General features: G+C 31.3%; 1 protein-coding gene across 1 annotated transcript in view; it reads left to right on the forward strand.

Annotated features, from left to right (window-relative positions):
- LOC111700246 (potassium voltage-gated channel protein Shab) overlaps positions 1-17,568 on the forward strand; it is a gene marked incomplete in the record, with an annotated part of 52,722 nt that overhangs the window by 5,734 nt on the left and 29,420 nt on the right. The window contains 9 exon segments of the mRNA XM_023471119.1: positions 3,798-3,861; positions 5,825-6,037; positions 7,615-7,640; positions 8,614-8,697; positions 9,013-9,053; positions 9,588-9,667; positions 11,805-11,901; positions 15,377-15,416; positions 17,272-17,382. Of these exon segments, the coding sequence (XP_023326887.1) occupies positions 3,798-3,861; positions 5,825-6,037; positions 7,615-7,640; positions 8,614-8,697; positions 9,013-9,053; positions 9,588-9,667; positions 11,805-11,901; positions 15,377-15,416; positions 17,272-17,382 (756 nt within the window).

Below are 17,568 nucleotides of genomic sequence, written 5' to 3' on the forward strand. Positions count from 1 at the left end.
TATATATATACTAGCTTGGGAACCCAGCGCCGGCCCAGGTTAATGAAAGTTACTCATGCCGTTTACTCGCACTTGATCGATTATACCGGGAAACTAAATTTTCTCTATTAAAGCCGACCCACTCAACTTAAAATATAAAAACAAAGCTTAGAACATTCCCCTGGGTTTTCCAAGTTCCTCAATCAAAATTTGAGGCATTTCGGTCCAGGGGATTCTAAGTTATGATCGGACAAACAGAAAAACAGAGATTACAACTTTAAATATATAGATAGCAAAATTCGCATCACCCCTCCTTACTCCCCGACCCTTAGTTTATTTTTCTTCATCTATTTATTCGTATATTTGCAGAGCTTCAAAGCGCCCAAAACTGTTCCAGGATAAACTGTAAAACTTTATCAAATATTCAAATTAAATTAAACTCATTTCTGCCTGCTATCTTCCACTCTTGCCAACTTGCCTTAATAGAACTAGAAACCACAATCAAGGATTAGGAAAAGAAATTAAAATAAAATAGAAAGGACGCTAGAGAAATAGTGCGGACTCCAGAAAAAAAACTGACGGTAGATAAATCGCACAGATGGCAGATAAATAGAACAGATGATAGATAAATAGAACAGATGGTAGATAAATAGAACAGATGGTAGATAAATAGAACAGATGATAGATAAATAGAACAGATGGTAGATAAATAGAACAGATGGTAGATAAATAGAACAGATGGTAGATAAATAGAACAGATGGTAGATAAATAGAACAGATGGTAGATAAATAGAACAGATGGTAGATAAATAGAACAGATGGTAGATAAATAGAACAGATGGTAGATAAATAGAACAGATGGTAGATAAATAGAACAGATGGTAGATAAATAGAACAGATGGTAGATAAATAGAACAGATGGTAGATAAATAGAACAGATGGTAGATAAATAGAACAGATGGTAGATAAATAGAACAGATGGTAGATAAATAGAACAGATGGTAGATAAATAGAACAGATGGTAGATAAATAGAACAGATGGTAGATAAATAGAACAGNTATTAATTAATTATTAATTATTATTAATCTTGGGAACAACCATAGTTCATACCCTGCAATTAAGAGATTAAGCTTATCCTTAAATTTAAAAGTGTCCATATTAGATATAGAGATCAAGAGTTACTCCACACAAAAGTTCCGATCTATCCAACTATCTATCCAACTATCTATCCAACTATACAAATATATCCATCTATCTATTTATATGTCTATCAACCCAGCTATCTATGTATATATCTATCCAGCTATATATCCATCTATAAAGTTCCGATCTCAGCTTATACAACTATCTATCCAACTATACAAATCTATCCATCTAACTATTTTTATGTCTATCAACCCAGCTATCTATCTATCTATCTATCTATCCTTCCAGCTATATATCCATTCATAAAGAACTATCCATCTTTACAAATCTATCCATCTAACTATTTATATGTCTCTCAAACCAGCTATCTATCTAACTATCTATCCTTCCAGCTATATATCCATCTATTAAGATCGATCCAACTATAAAGATTTATCCATCTAGTTATCTATCTATTTGTGTACGTATATAAATATACTTCTATTTCTTTCTATCCTTCTCGCAATCTATCTATCTAACTATATTCATCTATCCTTATATCTATCTATATATCTATCTTCATCTATCCTTATTTCTATCCATCAGTCTATCCTATAAAGCCTGGTTTAACTATCTGAGGATTAGAATAACACATTATCTAAACCTTCAGGAGGGAAATTCAACAAATTTAGATAGTTATCTAGACAGTTGTTCAAATATCCACATTTTTCTTCTAAATATTTAAATAATTTCTCCAGATATCCTTGCAGTTGTTCAAATATCCAGACTTTTTGTTATAGATATCCAAATAGTATTTCCAGACTCTTAAATATCCAGATTTTTCTTTTAGATATCCAAATAGTTTCTCCAGATATCCAGATAGTGTTTCAAATATCCAGATTTTTCATTTAGATATCCAAATAATTTATCCAGATATCCAGACAGTTCTTGAAATGTCCAGATTTTTCAGATGTCTAAATAGTTTCTCCAGATATCCAAATACAAAGTATATCCAGAATACAGGATATCCAAATTACAGGATATCTAGAATACCAGATATCCAGAATACAGGATATCTAGAATACAGGATATCAAGAATACAGGATATCCAGAATACAGGATTTCCAGAATACAGGATATCCAGAATACAGAGGATATACAGATACAGAGGATATACAGAATACACAGGATATACAGAATACAGAGGATTTACAGAATACAGAGGATATACAGAATACAGAGGATATACAGAATACAGAGGATATACATAATACAGAGTAAAACCAGAATACAGAGGATATACAGAATACAGAGAATATACAGAATACAGGGGATATACAGAATACAGAGGATATACAGAAAACAGAGGATATATAGAATACAGAGGATATACAGAATAAAGAGGATATACAGAATACAGAGGATATACAGAATACAGGGGATATACAGAATACAGAGGATATACAGAAAACAGAGGATATATAGAATACAGAGGATATACAGAATAAAGAGGATATACAGAATACAGAGGATATACAGAATACAGAGGATATACAGAATACAGAGGATATACAGAATACAGAGTATAACCAGAATACAGAGGATATACAGAATAAATCTCCGAAACAATACAATATCAAAGTACAGAGGTCATTGAACCTTCTCCAGGATTGAGATGAAACCTTTAAACTTGTCAGATCTTGTGTCGCGAACATTTATTCTTCACGTAGAAAGAAATCAGTCTTCTTTGTTTGAGTTATTTTTCGCACATTTTTTCTTTTCATTTGTTATTTGATCGGCTTCAGGATACAAGATACATTTACGGGGTTACTAACAAATGATAAGACTGTCAAGGCGACCTGATATTCTAAAAAAACAATTTACAAGGTTTAATTTTAAATTTTCTGCATTGAATATGGTCTTTTAATGGCAGATTAAATGTTTTGGCAAAAAAAACTTCAATAGCAGGAATTTTTCAACGTAGGGAAACAGACAGTATAAATTCCATACAGTTGTCTCTGAAGTCTCATCCTTTATGGGTAACCCCTGTATTTATATCTATATTATATATCCCCTTCACTTCGATATTCCCTCTAATGTCCCCCAACACTGCCAATTTATTCAACCGTTTAAGACATGAAGTAGATTTGATTTAACAATTGTCTGATATAATTACGAATAAAAATCATATTTCTGTCTCACACCACACTCGAAACTAAACATTAGGAACAAGCTCAATTTTGTTGCGGTATTGCTGGTGAGTCTTTGTATCCTCGTAGCTCTTTTTTTTGTACCCGAACTATTAATTAATATATTAATAGATCTATTAATCTTATCGACAATTAAACCTTTGTTTAGGAGTTGACAAATAATAGATCTATAAATCTCATCAACAATCAAACCTCTGTTAATTAGGAGCTGACACATAATAGATCTATAAATCTCATCAACAATCAAACCTCTGTTAATTAGGAGCTGACAAATAATAGATCTATTATTCTCATCAACAATTAAACCTTTGTTTAGGAGTTGACAAATAATAGATCTATTATTCTCATCAACAATTAAACCTCTGTTTAGGAGTTGACAAATAATAGATCTATTAATCTCATCAACAATTAAACCTTTGTTTAGGAGTTGACAAATAATAGATCTATTAATTAATCTCATCGACAATTGAACCTTTGTTTAGGAGCTGCAAAATAATAGATCTATTAATCTCATCGACAATAACAGATCTCTGGATAAAAGTTCAGGTAAAACAAATTGTTGAGTACTTGCACTGTAAGTAGAATTAGGTGAATATGATCCCTACAGAGTAAACACAAAATGGGCGAACCTTGCTTAAAAGTAATCTATGATATCGGTCTGTGAGAAAGCAAAAACTATTTGTTTAAATGTATACATATATAAGTAAATAAGTTCTATGTATGAAGTGTATAACATGTGAATTGCGTAAATATCAACAAATGAAATGTTGTAAAACTACAAGAGGGCGACGTTGATTGATTGACTGTAAGTCAGTTGATAAATAGATAGGTAGACTTGATTGACTTTAAGTCAGTTGATAAATAGATAGATAGACTTGATTGACTGTAAGTCGGTTGATAAAAAGATAGGCGGACTTGATTGACTGTAAGTCGGTGGAAAAATAGTTTTTCATGATTGAGTGAAAGGAGCGATTAGGGTTTGCGGGTTTGATGGAATAGTTTAAAACATTTGTAAATATTTCTGAAAACATAAACCCGGTTTTTTAAGTGGAATTAACTATTGATTACAAAGTTATTTATGGATTTGATCTTTCACTTAGTAAAATGATTCACTGTTTTGATTTTCCTTTATCTGGGTAGAAAGGTAGAGTCGCAGACATTGCTTGGTTTAAGGACTTTGGATTTGGGCTGGTAAAGACGACATGACGTGAGGCTTTGGTTAGGAGATAGGTTTAGGTCAAGAAATGTACATAATATTATTATACGTACATCATAATATGAAGTATTGTACAACTTTTTTTGAAAAAGAAAATCCACATAATTTAAAGTTTAATTTTATTACTATTCTAATCAATATTTTAATACCTTTATCTTTGAAACCTGATGGCATAAACCGTTGATACTTTAAATTTCGACTATTTGATCTAATAAAGATTTAAGTTAGAAATATCAAATGTCTACGACATCGGGATGCAAAGATACAGGATTAGAAAATCAGACCATGTCACAACAACTCAATTCCTTTTAGATATTTAACATTCAAGTATTGTATTGTATTGTATTGTATACAAACATTAGGAATTTATCTATTAACTCTTTCAGACATTACATTAGACCTTGACAAAATACCCAGATATACAGAATATATATATATATTTATCGATTTATTCAGCAAACCATGTTACAAATATGAAAACATTTACTGTATTTGTTATACTCCCCTACACAGTGCACACACCCACATGTACATGTATAGAAATATAAATAAATATATATATAAAAGTTGCACAATTTTGTTAAATTAAAAAAGGCATGAATGTTTCAAAACAAGCCCAAAACTATACCCAGCTGTAGCAAAACTATACCCAGCTGTAGCAAAACTATACCCAGCAGTAGCAAAACTATACCCAGCTGTAGCAAAAATCAGTTTTTAATGAATAATGGTAAAAGAGCTTCGTATAAAAGAAGGGCACTGTCGACGTAATTTTAAGTGACATTACATTTAAAAATAGGGGGGCATGTCCGATACACAACGGTTCCTTAGAAACCTATAAACTCGATCAATAATGGGAAAAAAAACGTAGTTTTGTTATGTCTAGAAAAATGCTTCTAAAGAAAGAAACAAAAAATATAAATAAACAGATACATGGATATCCATATCCAATTCAAATTTGAGCAAGCAAAGCATAAATTAATGACAACAGATAGAATACTAGACGTCTTCTTTTCAGGATAAGTAGTTTTTCGTTCACAATAACTTTAAAACAGACGCCCAAAGGGGTTACGCGCATTCTGCGTAGAATTACACGACAGAAAAAGAGCCTGTTCTACGCCGCATGCGCTTAACTCATTTGAGCTTCTGCCTCAGGGTTAATGTGAACGAAAAACCCCTAAATCTTGAAAATACAACATCAAGTGTTCTATTTCTGTTGCTATTAGCTATGAGGCAAAACTTGTAAAGATACCGCTGTGTTAAGTACGTTAATAGTCCTTTTAAATAACATTTTAGAGAAGAATTGTCGACAGAAGAACGAGATGAATAGTTCCTCATCTCATCAATCCTTGAATAAGCTCAACTTTACCTCAAACCACACCTCCAGTCCTCCCAACCACACCTCCAGTCCTCCCAACCACGCCTCCAGCCCTCCCAACCACGCCTCCAGTCCACTAAACCACACCTCAAGTCCACTAAATAACCTCACACTACCTAAAGAATTTATGAGTAAGTTAAAAATATAGTATTTTAACGTAATATAGTCTGTTAGAACGTTTTGTGTATTGCTATTCAAGACACTATTATTTCATTGTTCTGAAAAAAAATGTTCGTGGAATTTTCTGTTTATAAAAAAATGTCGACATTTTTTCCGGGTATTCACTTCTTTTGGGTCATGTGAGTTACGACAAAAAATATTGGGCCCGAGCGGTTCAGCCTGAGTGTACATATGCGGGGGAAAATCATGATTTGCACAAAAAGAAATCAAAGTTGGGCGTGTCCTATTTTAGCTGAAGGTAAAAATGTATTATGTAAATTTAACCCTTACAGCTTAGCGACNCTCCCTTCAATGTTAACAATTAAATTCATATTAAACACGAGCCTTCCCCCCTCTCCCTTTTTTGAAGTTTTGATAGAAATTTAACCGATCTAATTTGGGTAAATATTTTAGTTACTGAGTTTCGCTCATGAGTCATGACGTAGATATGAGTGCAGTGTATAAAAACCTTACAAAAGCATATTGATTTTCGTTTAAATTGACTTCTAAAGTTCTACTCATGTTTCAAATGATTGTTTTATTTAAATACATTAGATAGTTGTAATTTATGAATCCTTAAGAGGTAAACAGAAACAGGGAAATTAAAGGTTTTTCTTACTTTTTATTGCAAAATGTCGCTAATTTGATAATTTATAACTGAGTCTAAAACTAAAGAATGCGCGAAATTTAAGTTATAGCTAAAAAGCTCTGTAAAATAATAAGTCGCTACTTAAATATCAAACTTTCTCAATATAACTCCGGGAAATTTGAATTTCCCGGGAAAAATCTGAACCAATCAGAGAAAAGGATTTATGGAGAGATATTACGTAACAATTGCTCATCAGCTGTTTTTAAATTTTAAATTATTTACATATCCGAAAACAAACCGTTTTTTTGGGTGTACATGCAAACATTAATTAATCCAAAACGTAAAATGTATTCAATCAAGGTTTTCACTTTTAAATATAACTTAAAATTGAATGCCGCTTTCTCAGCTGAATGATGATTGATTGATAGACTAACTTGAAAAAATGCAGGATTTCAAAATTTTAACCCTGGGTTTTAATTCTAACTCGTTAAATATTTAAACCCAGGGTTAAAATTCAGGTTTAAATAAAGTCAGAAGTGGCATTTAAGCTGAAACTTAAAATTTAAGGTGGGAACTTTATTGATCATATTCTTTATCAGAGAACGCTTGATCTCGATAACCAATGTGGGTACTTTGAGCACCCACACCTTATCCCTTTATTTTATCTTATCCCTGCTTGGAACGAGTACGACCACAGCGGGATATCAAAGAAGAATTCAGAGGATGTCGAGATCACCACTTGATACCGGGATTCACAATACAAAAGTTCTCAAGTTTATCAGTTATACTAAATACAAATTGAACATCCTAAGCGACATTTTGTGATAAAATAAAAAACAAACATTAAGAATTTCTCTCTTTACAACAGAGGAATGCTAGTTCGAAACAAATGGTATTTTTTTTTGAAAAAGCAAGTTTATTCGATATTATCCTGTAATTCATGATTCTATTTTCATCCAGCTTCGAACATGTTCGGGGGAGCAAAGGTAAGTTATTCCAATATAAAATGTACAGAGGCCGAATTTAAAGAATTTGAGCCTGGGCTGAAATTTGAGACGCGGCTCAAATATGGTTGGTTCCACTTAAAATCACGTTCAATGTTTCAAGATTTAACCGGGCGCTCAATTGAAACCAGTTTTTGGCGGATTTTAGAACCATCAGCCATTTTTGGCCGACCCTTTAATGAGCTGCATGGTGGATTCACAACTGGACTATCTAAACCTATTTATAAGTGAAAATGAGGAAAATACTTGATCGATGTTTTTCTTATTTAACTTTAATGCCGCGCTAAATTTCAAATTTCCCGCTTCTTATATGTGGCTATGATTGGTTGAATTTTATACACTTTTCAGGATTAAGTACAAGATTAAGTTAGTCTCGAGATTAAAAAAAGAGAGGATCAAGCACTGATCTCTATATCCATCGTTCTAAAGTTTCCAGTTCAGATTAACGTCATCTCCCTACTTTTTTTCTCCTACAAAATGAAAATTGAAAGTTATAATTTTTTTAGATAATCACTTAAATAAAGGTTTAAAACGGGTCATTTGAAATTATTTAAGAAAACATAAAATTTTACCCAGCAAAAAATAGTGCTGCTGTCAAAATACGAGAGTTTCTTTTATACAGTGAAATCCCAATGGAAAATTAAGTAATATTTTTTAGATAATTAATTAGATAAATTTAAATTGGGAATCAATTTCATGGGTTGACACCAACACTAGTTTTTCTGGGTAAAATTATAAATTCGTTTATCAAAACTTTGCCGTTTTTGCGAGCCACTCAGGGTTCGCCAATTTTATATACAATTTTGTAAATTTCCAAATACTTTTTATTTCTATTTTTGGCTGGTTTATTAATTTAGATTTATTTCAAAGTATAATCATTTAACAACCTTTATCTGCAATCGTTAAATCTGAAAATTAAACTGTTTTATATTTAATTAACAATGACGTAATCTAGGTATTTCAGGAGGAAACCAATTTTCAATTAAACTCTATAGGACCTATCCGACCTCCCTCGCCTTTTCTCATTGTGGCAAACAAGGAACTAATTAATAGTTTAATCCCCCATGTTTAAACAACCTTTGTACTGCGCGAGCCATAAAACTATGGATCGAAAAGAATCCGAAACTTCAGCGATCATTCGCGTTTTTAATATTGTTAGAACATAATTCAACCAAGAGCCTAAATATCATAGTTTTATTTGTATCACTTAATTAATTTTCTGTTTTAAAAAAACAATTCTTGAACATTTTGTATTTTCTTCTTAGGCCACTTACCTCATGCCGAACACTTGATCTTTTTTACTTTCGAAATAAATATTTTTTAAATGTTTTAAAATTATTAAAATGTTGATCAGATCTTAAAAGGACCAGTTATTCTAAATGTTGGTGGAAAAAAGTAAGTATGAATAAATAAATGAACATTTTTTTATTTACACTTTTTTCGAAACAAAAAAAATCTAAAAAAACTGGAACTTATTTTACCCAAACTGTGATTTATATTCGAAAAGATTAGTTTTTAAAGTTGTGTATATTGTCTAATGTCCAGTGTAAACCTAAGATGAATAGTGTTCTATCCCCTGTATTGAGTATTTATCAGAGTTTATATATTCCGACCAGTAAATGATGCGTCCATGCACTCAGTTTATACCATCTTAGAACTGGGCATCCTTCCGTGTACGAACCAAAGTATTTTGAAAATTAAACTGGAAAATATTTTAACGGAAGATGTTAAGTTTTAATTCATTTGTTTTGTTTTTCCATCTGCCTTTGTCTTGTTGTTTTTCCATCTCCCTTTGTCTTGTTCCTTGTACTATTTTTTCATCGATCCGTTTGGTGTTCCGTATTCCTAGTTCTTGTTCATTGTTACCTGTTCCTTTTATGCTGTTCCCTGTAGCTTATCCTTGTTAATTAATCTACTTTACCCCTATAGGCATGAAGTAAGATGGAATACTCTTGACAAATATCCAACTTCGAGATTAGGCAGGCTCAGACACTGTGTTACTCATAGAGGTCAGTTTATACAGTACATAGAGGTCAGTTTATACAGGTCAGTTCATACAGTACATAGAGGTCAGTTTATACAGTACATAGAGGTCAGTTTATACAGTACATAGAGGTCAGTTTATAAAGTAAATATAGGTCAGTTTATACAGTACATAGAGGTCAGTTTATACAGTGAATATAGGTCAGTTTATACAGTACATAGAGGTCAGTTTATACAGTGAATATAGGTCAGTTTATACAGTACATAGAGGTTAGTTTATACAAAACATAGAGGTCAGTTTATACAGTACATAGAGGTCAGTTTATACAGTGAATATAGGTCAGTTTATGCAGTACATAGAGGTCAGTTTATACAGTACATAGAGGTCAGTTTATACAGTACATAGAGGTCAGTTTATACAGTGAATATAGGTCAGTTTATACAGTACAGGTCAGTTTATACAGTACATAGAGGTCAGTTTATACAGTGAATATAGGTCAGTTTATACAGTACATAGAGGTCAGTTTAAACAGTACATAGAGGTCAGTTTATAAATTACATAGAGGTCAGTTTATACAGTACATAGAGGTCAGTTTATACAGTACATAGAGTTTAATGAATTCTGCTTTAAGGGGCTGTCGACATAATTCCATGTGACTCCACATTTACATTATGTATTATGCCTGATTCACAACGGTACCCTATAAACCTTCATCTGTGCCAAAATAAAAGGGATATCTTGTTTTAATCCGATAAAAAATCTGCTAAGAATAAAGGAGATGGAGGGTGATTCTAATCTACGTCGTCAGTCCTTGTAGAAAGTTTGAATTCAAAACTGTGAATATTATTTTTGAAGTCAAACCTTATAGAAATCCAACGTATAGAAACCGCGAAGTATAGCAACAAGGCGTATTTCCGGGAGAACATTTTTTATATTTTTGAGAAATTAAATAATCAGTTTAAAGTAGATATAATTTTCATAAAATCTTTTTATTTAAATCCTTTTTTTATACTTTTAAGAATTTTTTTTTTCTAAAAATAAAACTGTAGATAGCATTTTTATCAAATATATTTTTAAATAATAACATGCAATTTTATGTATAACCATATTTATGTTGTCAGTACATAATAAAATCTGGGGGACCTTAAAAACAATAGGGAGAAGTACAAATGTACATCTTAAACTATTTTGCTTCTTTGATGTCTAGGTTATGTTAAAAAAAATAGCAATTATGATAAAGATAATGATAAGCTACAATGTTTTACAAAAAACGTTTAATTTCTCAAAAATATAAAAAGTGTTCTCCCGGAAAATACGCCTTGTTTCCATACGTTGGATTTCTATAAGGTTTGACGCCAATATTTTTTATTTCCCTGTCTTTTCTCAAAATAGAGAACAACATTTTATTACTGAGAAGTTTCAAGCGTCAGAGAAAATTTGTTTAAACTTTACAATCATCATTCAAGAAATAATATTCTACAACAAAATAATTTTTAAATAATTGATAAATGTTGTTGTGAAGCATTTTTTAAGGATTTGAGTATTCTGGAACTACCACTATAGTAGGTAATTTAGGTAATGGAATATGTTTAAGGATTTACATAAGATTTAGATTTACACCGGTTTTATAAATATTTCAAATTTAGAGTAGATTTATAGGTATTCCATGCTTAGGGCAGATTTATAGGTATTCCATGTTTAGGGCAGATCTATAGGTATTCCATGTTTAGGGCAGATTTATAAATATTTCATGGTCTAGAGCAGATTTATAGATGTTTCAGGTTTAGAGCAGAATTATAGATATTTCAGGTTTAGAGCAGATATATATACATTTCATGTATAGAGCAGATTTATAGATATTTTAGGTTTAGAGCAAATTTATGGCCGGATATTTCAGGTTCAGAGCAGATATATATTTAGATATTTCAGGTTTAGAGAAGATTTATAGATATTACAGGTTTAGAGCAAATTTATTGTTATTTCAGGTTTATAGATATTTTAGGTTTAGAGCAGATTTATGGATATTTCAGGTTCAGAGCAGAAAGTTTTTGAAAGTGGTATAGGAAGTCAAGCTCTAAACCTTGTTTCTTTGCAACCTTTATTAATAATTAAACCTAAATATTTACTATAATACAAAAAAATTAAGAATAATTAATGTTCAGGGTTGCAGCAGATCTGTGATTCCTACTCTCTTGAACACAGGGAATATTATTTTGATCGATCTCCAAGAAACTTCGACGCCATCCTTTGCCTCTACAGGAAACATTTAATTAGAAACTACTGAGTCTTAAGATTTGTCTCCGCTTTACCCAATTTTGATGAATTATATTTTCTTAAATTTGGGACTAACAAGAAATGCACAATGTCAACAAAGACGAGAAATTTTAAACCTAAAGGGATCTTGTTCAAAAACATGTTCTGTATTTATGTTACAAAAATGTAAAAGAGCAGAAAGGAATTGAGTCTTTGCCACAAACTCTGATTTATAAATCTCTATATCTTTGCAACCCAATGTAGTAAACAAACTATGAATCTGCTAGATCAATAACCTGAGTTTGAAATAGCAAAGCTTTTCGCCAGAGTTTGTGGCAAAAAATCAATTCATTTACCAATTTATTCTTTTCATGTCAGTCTCCCTAGGAGAAGGGCTAGAAGAGTCAAAGTTTAAGACTTAGGCCAGTTTTTAGGGGTCATCTTCTTTTTGAAAAATGTTAAATCATAACTTATGCAAAACTGACTAGGTCGTAAAAATGTTGTGAATGAGCAAATTTTTGCACAAATTTCCATTTTTTAAGGTTATATTTTGCAGAAGCAACCCCGCGTCAAACTTTTTGTTCACTTCTCCTAACTCCATGCACTTAATGAAACTATTGTGTAGTACTTCATCGTGAATTTTATAATAAACGTGCTATACAGTAATCATCGTGCTGTATTGTTAAATAAGCTGTATACATTATAGCACGTGTGCTATAAAGTTTTGATTGGTTCCCGGATTTTCTCCAAAAAAGTTAGGATATTTCCAAAATAATATTTTCCAATTAAAATAAAAATAAAATTGAAATCAACTTTATTTTTTTTTACTTCTGCTTTGTTTCATAGCTTATTTGATCTATAGAAATAGCCTTTGAAATAAAACAAGTACACACATGTTTAGAAACATTACCTACAACACTATTATTTTGGCAATAAAGTGCTTTAACATTCTTGGACTTTAATTGTCTCTATATCTCGATAACACTTTATAACACTGCGAACCAAATTAACAGTGTCATAAATAGTGTTAAAATAGATTTCCAAAAAAAATCTTTCATAGAAATTGATAAATACGTGAGAAAATATTTATTTTAAGATAGTTTAACTATTATTTTTTTGTAAGCTTAACAATTGTATTTTATACAAATGTTATAAATTTCAAATGTCGATGTTGTGAATATGTGCAGAGTACAGTGTACAGTGTACACAAATATTAAAATGATTAATTGAGACCTTGAACAAACAGTACTAAAGGCTGTGCCAGACATAATTATATTTTTATAAGCGGGTTTTGCAATTTTAACCATTATATACGTGAAGAAAAAAATTAACAATGTAAAAGAACTGAAATTTTCAAAACACACTATCTTTGCAACTTAATGGTGCTTAGCTTTGATATTTCAAACAAACTGAGAGAATTTGATCCAACAGATTCCAAAGTATGAAGTATCAAAGGTTTCCGACATTGGATTTCAAAAATATAAGGATTAAAAATCAAATTTTTTTGCAAAAACTTAATTTTCTTTGTCATATTTTTCAATTTCTAAAGGTACGGCTGAAACAGCTTACGCCACGGGTTTAAGCCATGCTTTTCTCGTTAAAAAATGGCTCAGTCAAACTTAGTCTTTTCTTTCGTTTCTAAATAACTGAGCAAATTAACAAGAATTTGTGGTCATCAATCTGATATTTTATTACCAATTTTCTCCTGATAAATTGAAAACCGACAATTTTTCAAACTTTTTTCGAGTATGTTTAAATGGCGTTATTTCATTCCCTTTACTACTACCTCCCAGCAATCAGGAGCAGAATTGTTTCTGTCAAAATGAGATTTTTGTAATATGGCAAATTTGCAGGAATATTGTTATTGTTGTTATTGTTATTTTATGCATTTACAATAACAAGGGAGAGTAAACATTGCACAGGAATCCCCTACTTTGCTAGCAAACTTTATCTCCGATTCTCTGGAAAATTAGAAACTTCAGGATTTAAAAAAAAAATCAAAACTTCAATGAGGATCGTATGAATTAATTTCTGATTTTTTGAAAGATTTCACCAATAAACGAAAAGAAAATAAATTTAACTTTATGAAAATGTTAAATAAAACTCTAGGTTTATTTCAACCTGAGCTGTTCAAATTTCTCCGTCTCCTTTTGAAATAAAGCACTGCAAAATAATTTGCATATTATAATTGCGTCCTCTGCGCGGCCTACCCCCTGAGCATATATTTGGTTTTTGTCTTGTGTTTTATAGAGGTTAGGGTAGAGATATATTGTTGTATACATGAAGGAACATAAACCAGCAGCAAAAACAAGGAATAATTTAGCAAGAAATTATTCACCAAACTTCAATACAAAGTTTGTAACTTTGCTATATACATTTTAAATACAAAACTTGAGAAAATTCACATTAAAGTCTAAATATTTCGTTTCACGTTTTTGTTCTGTTTTTAAAGCTTTCTTTCAATTACTAAAGAATACCTCGTAATTCACTGTTGCCGAAGCTCCTCCATTGTCTACTCCAGATATACCAAGCACTGTCCCTTTATTACCATATTCTTTGTCCAGTTGAATGTCAACTCCATCAACGATATAAGAAACTGTGTCTTTGTATTTCTCCCTCATCTTTCAAAGTTCTCTTCAATCAGAGCTCTGTGAAATGATAACCCAATTTATTTTCGCCGGTATGATAATTATTCTTATATCCCTGGTATTTTTTAATAGGTCAGAGACCGATTTTAATTAATTTGAGCTACGTCGCTGAACTATCATTAACTGCCGGTTCAAATTTGGACCAGCAATTTCAGGCTGAAGATTAAGGAAGAATTTGAGTCCGTGTTTCAAATTTGAACCAGCATTAGGAAGCTCAGCAACCACGCAAATTAATTAAATTTGGTTCCAGAATTAATGAATAACGATTAGATGTTGATCAAGGTACTGAATTTAAACTACTTCTCTCGTGCAGCTAAAAGTGGGCTAGATAATTATATAAACTAGCCATACATAGATAAACATTTTTTGATCAAATTAGTACATTTCTATTTCATTTTTTATTTTCAATTCAAGGCAAACTCTTAAAAAGAAAAATCCCAATTATTTTCATTTCAATGGAAAGGAATTGAGTCTTTGCAACAAACTCAAATTTTCCGATCCCTATATCTATCGAACTGGACGGTGTAGATCCCTATATCTATCGAACTGGAAGGTGTAGATCCCTATATCTATCAAACTGGACGGTGTAGATCCCTATATCTATCGAAATGGACGGTGTAGATCCCTATATCTATCGAACTGGACGGTGTAGATCTTAAAGATTTCAAACTTAGATTTTAACCTCTGGCAGAATTAATAGAAATATCAAAGGTCTACGTCATTAAATGGCAAAGATATTGAAGTTAAAAAATTAGAGTTTGTAGCAAAGACACAATTCCTTTTGAAAAATAACATAAGACAAAGGAAAATGTAATTAATGTTTGATTGCTTAGAACTGGTAAACTTCATCTATCCCAAGGAGTGTGCGTTCAGGTAAATATATCAAATCAACGCGATCGATCGATCGTTTAATCAATCATATAAAATCAAAATATTGTTATGGAATTAATTCCGTATCGGCTTTAATGAGCGAAGTGAACGTATTTAAATAATATTACTATTCAGACTAATAAAGAATTAATAATTTTAATGTAACATTTCTATCCATCTAGTCTGCACTCATGAATACCATGTGGAATATAGTGTGTAGAACTATTACATTGGATTAAAGAATTAATTACGTTAAATAACCTGAACCCCTCCCTCTGGGTTTCATGACATAGAAACAAGGAAGAACTAATTTGGATTCGACAAGTAGAAAGATTTATATGTATACAGGGGGTAAACAGGGGATATACAGGGGGTATACAGGGGTAAAGAGGGGGTATACAGGGGGTATACAGGAAAAGCATGTATAATCATATGGTAGGGCGAACCGCGTCAGTTGTATCTCCCTTGTATTCCTTGCTCCCTGGTGTCAATACAGACACTAGCAATAAATTGATCAATGCCTCAACCAGAACACGATCCACACGGCTACAATCCCGTGAACTATCAACGCCACTACCACTGGCGCGATCGCATTAGCTATCGGTATCAATACGGACACTAGCAGTTAATCGATCAAATCTTATACTATCTCAACTCGTATGTTTCAACGAAACCCAAATTACTCTTAATAATGTAATAAAGCAGAGTTTCCATATTAACTAATGTATTTGAGGTTTATATGTTACAATTTAAAGTTAATAGACATAATTACGTATTACGGTATTACAGCACAGTTAAAAGAGAGGTGCAATTAAAATGTGTGTCATTATATATTACACATGACTTTAGCTAAGCATGCTACATATTCATTTAAAACGCAGTTTACAGGTTTACAGAATATCGTGATTACTCAATATTTATTGCATTAGCTCCTCTAGTTTTAATTTTACGCCCAATTATGAAAAAAGTAGATATAGTTGAATATTAGAACTTGATGGTTTTTGTTTTTTCTGTAGATCTTAATGAGAGAATAATGAATGAAAACATGCCAAATTTCAATCTAACTTGAAATTTACGCATTTTGTTTTTTTCTATTTATGAAGGCAAACTTTTTATAATACAAACATCTCTAAATTACCTGAAGCAGAATCGACCCTATCTTTCTATCTTTNCAAATTAAATATTTATCTTATTACTACGTTCTTTCGATCGACAACAAATATTCAAATTTCTTCTTCTCTAATGTATTTTAGTTTCAAGGTTAAAGCTTTAAATGCAAGTACTTTAATAAATTATTAATAAATTTATTTTGGTTTATACTGACACCACGCTATCATTAATCACAATAAAAAGTAATTGATTCTTACCAAAACATCTCAATCATTATTCATAATAAAAAACATTATTGAATAAATTCATTGATCTCAAATACATAAAATTATAATTTAATTTTCAATCCAATAATAATAACGTTTGACAATTGGTTGACCAGCTGAATTTAATCCCAAAATAAAAAAATGTAAATGCAGTATCAAAGACAAGCAAGGAAATTACCAATTCTAGACATTAAGTGATTGTTTTAGATTTAGTTTTTAAGGATTTAAGGAATGATCGACAACATTTTTAAAGGAACCATGATTTCTTGCCACAAACTCTGATTTTTTATCCATATATCGTCAAACAATGAATTTTATTAGATCACATAGTCTAAGTTTAAATAGCAAAAGTTTACACAAGCAGGTTGCAAGGATTTAAGGATTATAATATTTTAGTTTATGGGCAGAACTCAGTTCCTTTAGGGTCGCAAAATGTACATTGACAATCCCTTTAAACCCTAACCCTGACACATGGATTTAAGGATTTCTGTGAAGAGCTGGAATACTGGGGATTAGATGATCTACACATGGAACCATGTTGTCAGCATACATACTATAGAGCTAGGTGGCTGCTACCAGAAACTGATGAAAAGGTAAATATCGTGTTTATATAAAGTCTAACTGTAAAAATGCCCAAAAATTCTCTATAAGTCCCTTTATCTTTTATAACAGAGTTTTAACTTTTGTTATTTCAAAATTAGACTATTTTATCAGTCAAAATTCATTGTTTAGAATACCAAGGTCTCCAATTTGAGGAATTGTGATGATGAAAAAAATTA

The sequence above is a fragment of the Eurytemora carolleeae genome, unplaced genomic scaffold (assembly GCF_000591075.1).
Source record: "Eurytemora carolleeae unplaced genomic scaffold, Eaff_2.0 scaffold86, whole genome shotgun sequence".
In the NCBI taxonomy this organism is placed as follows: Eukaryota; Metazoa; Arthropoda; class Copepoda; order Calanoida; family Temoridae; genus Eurytemora; species Eurytemora carolleeae.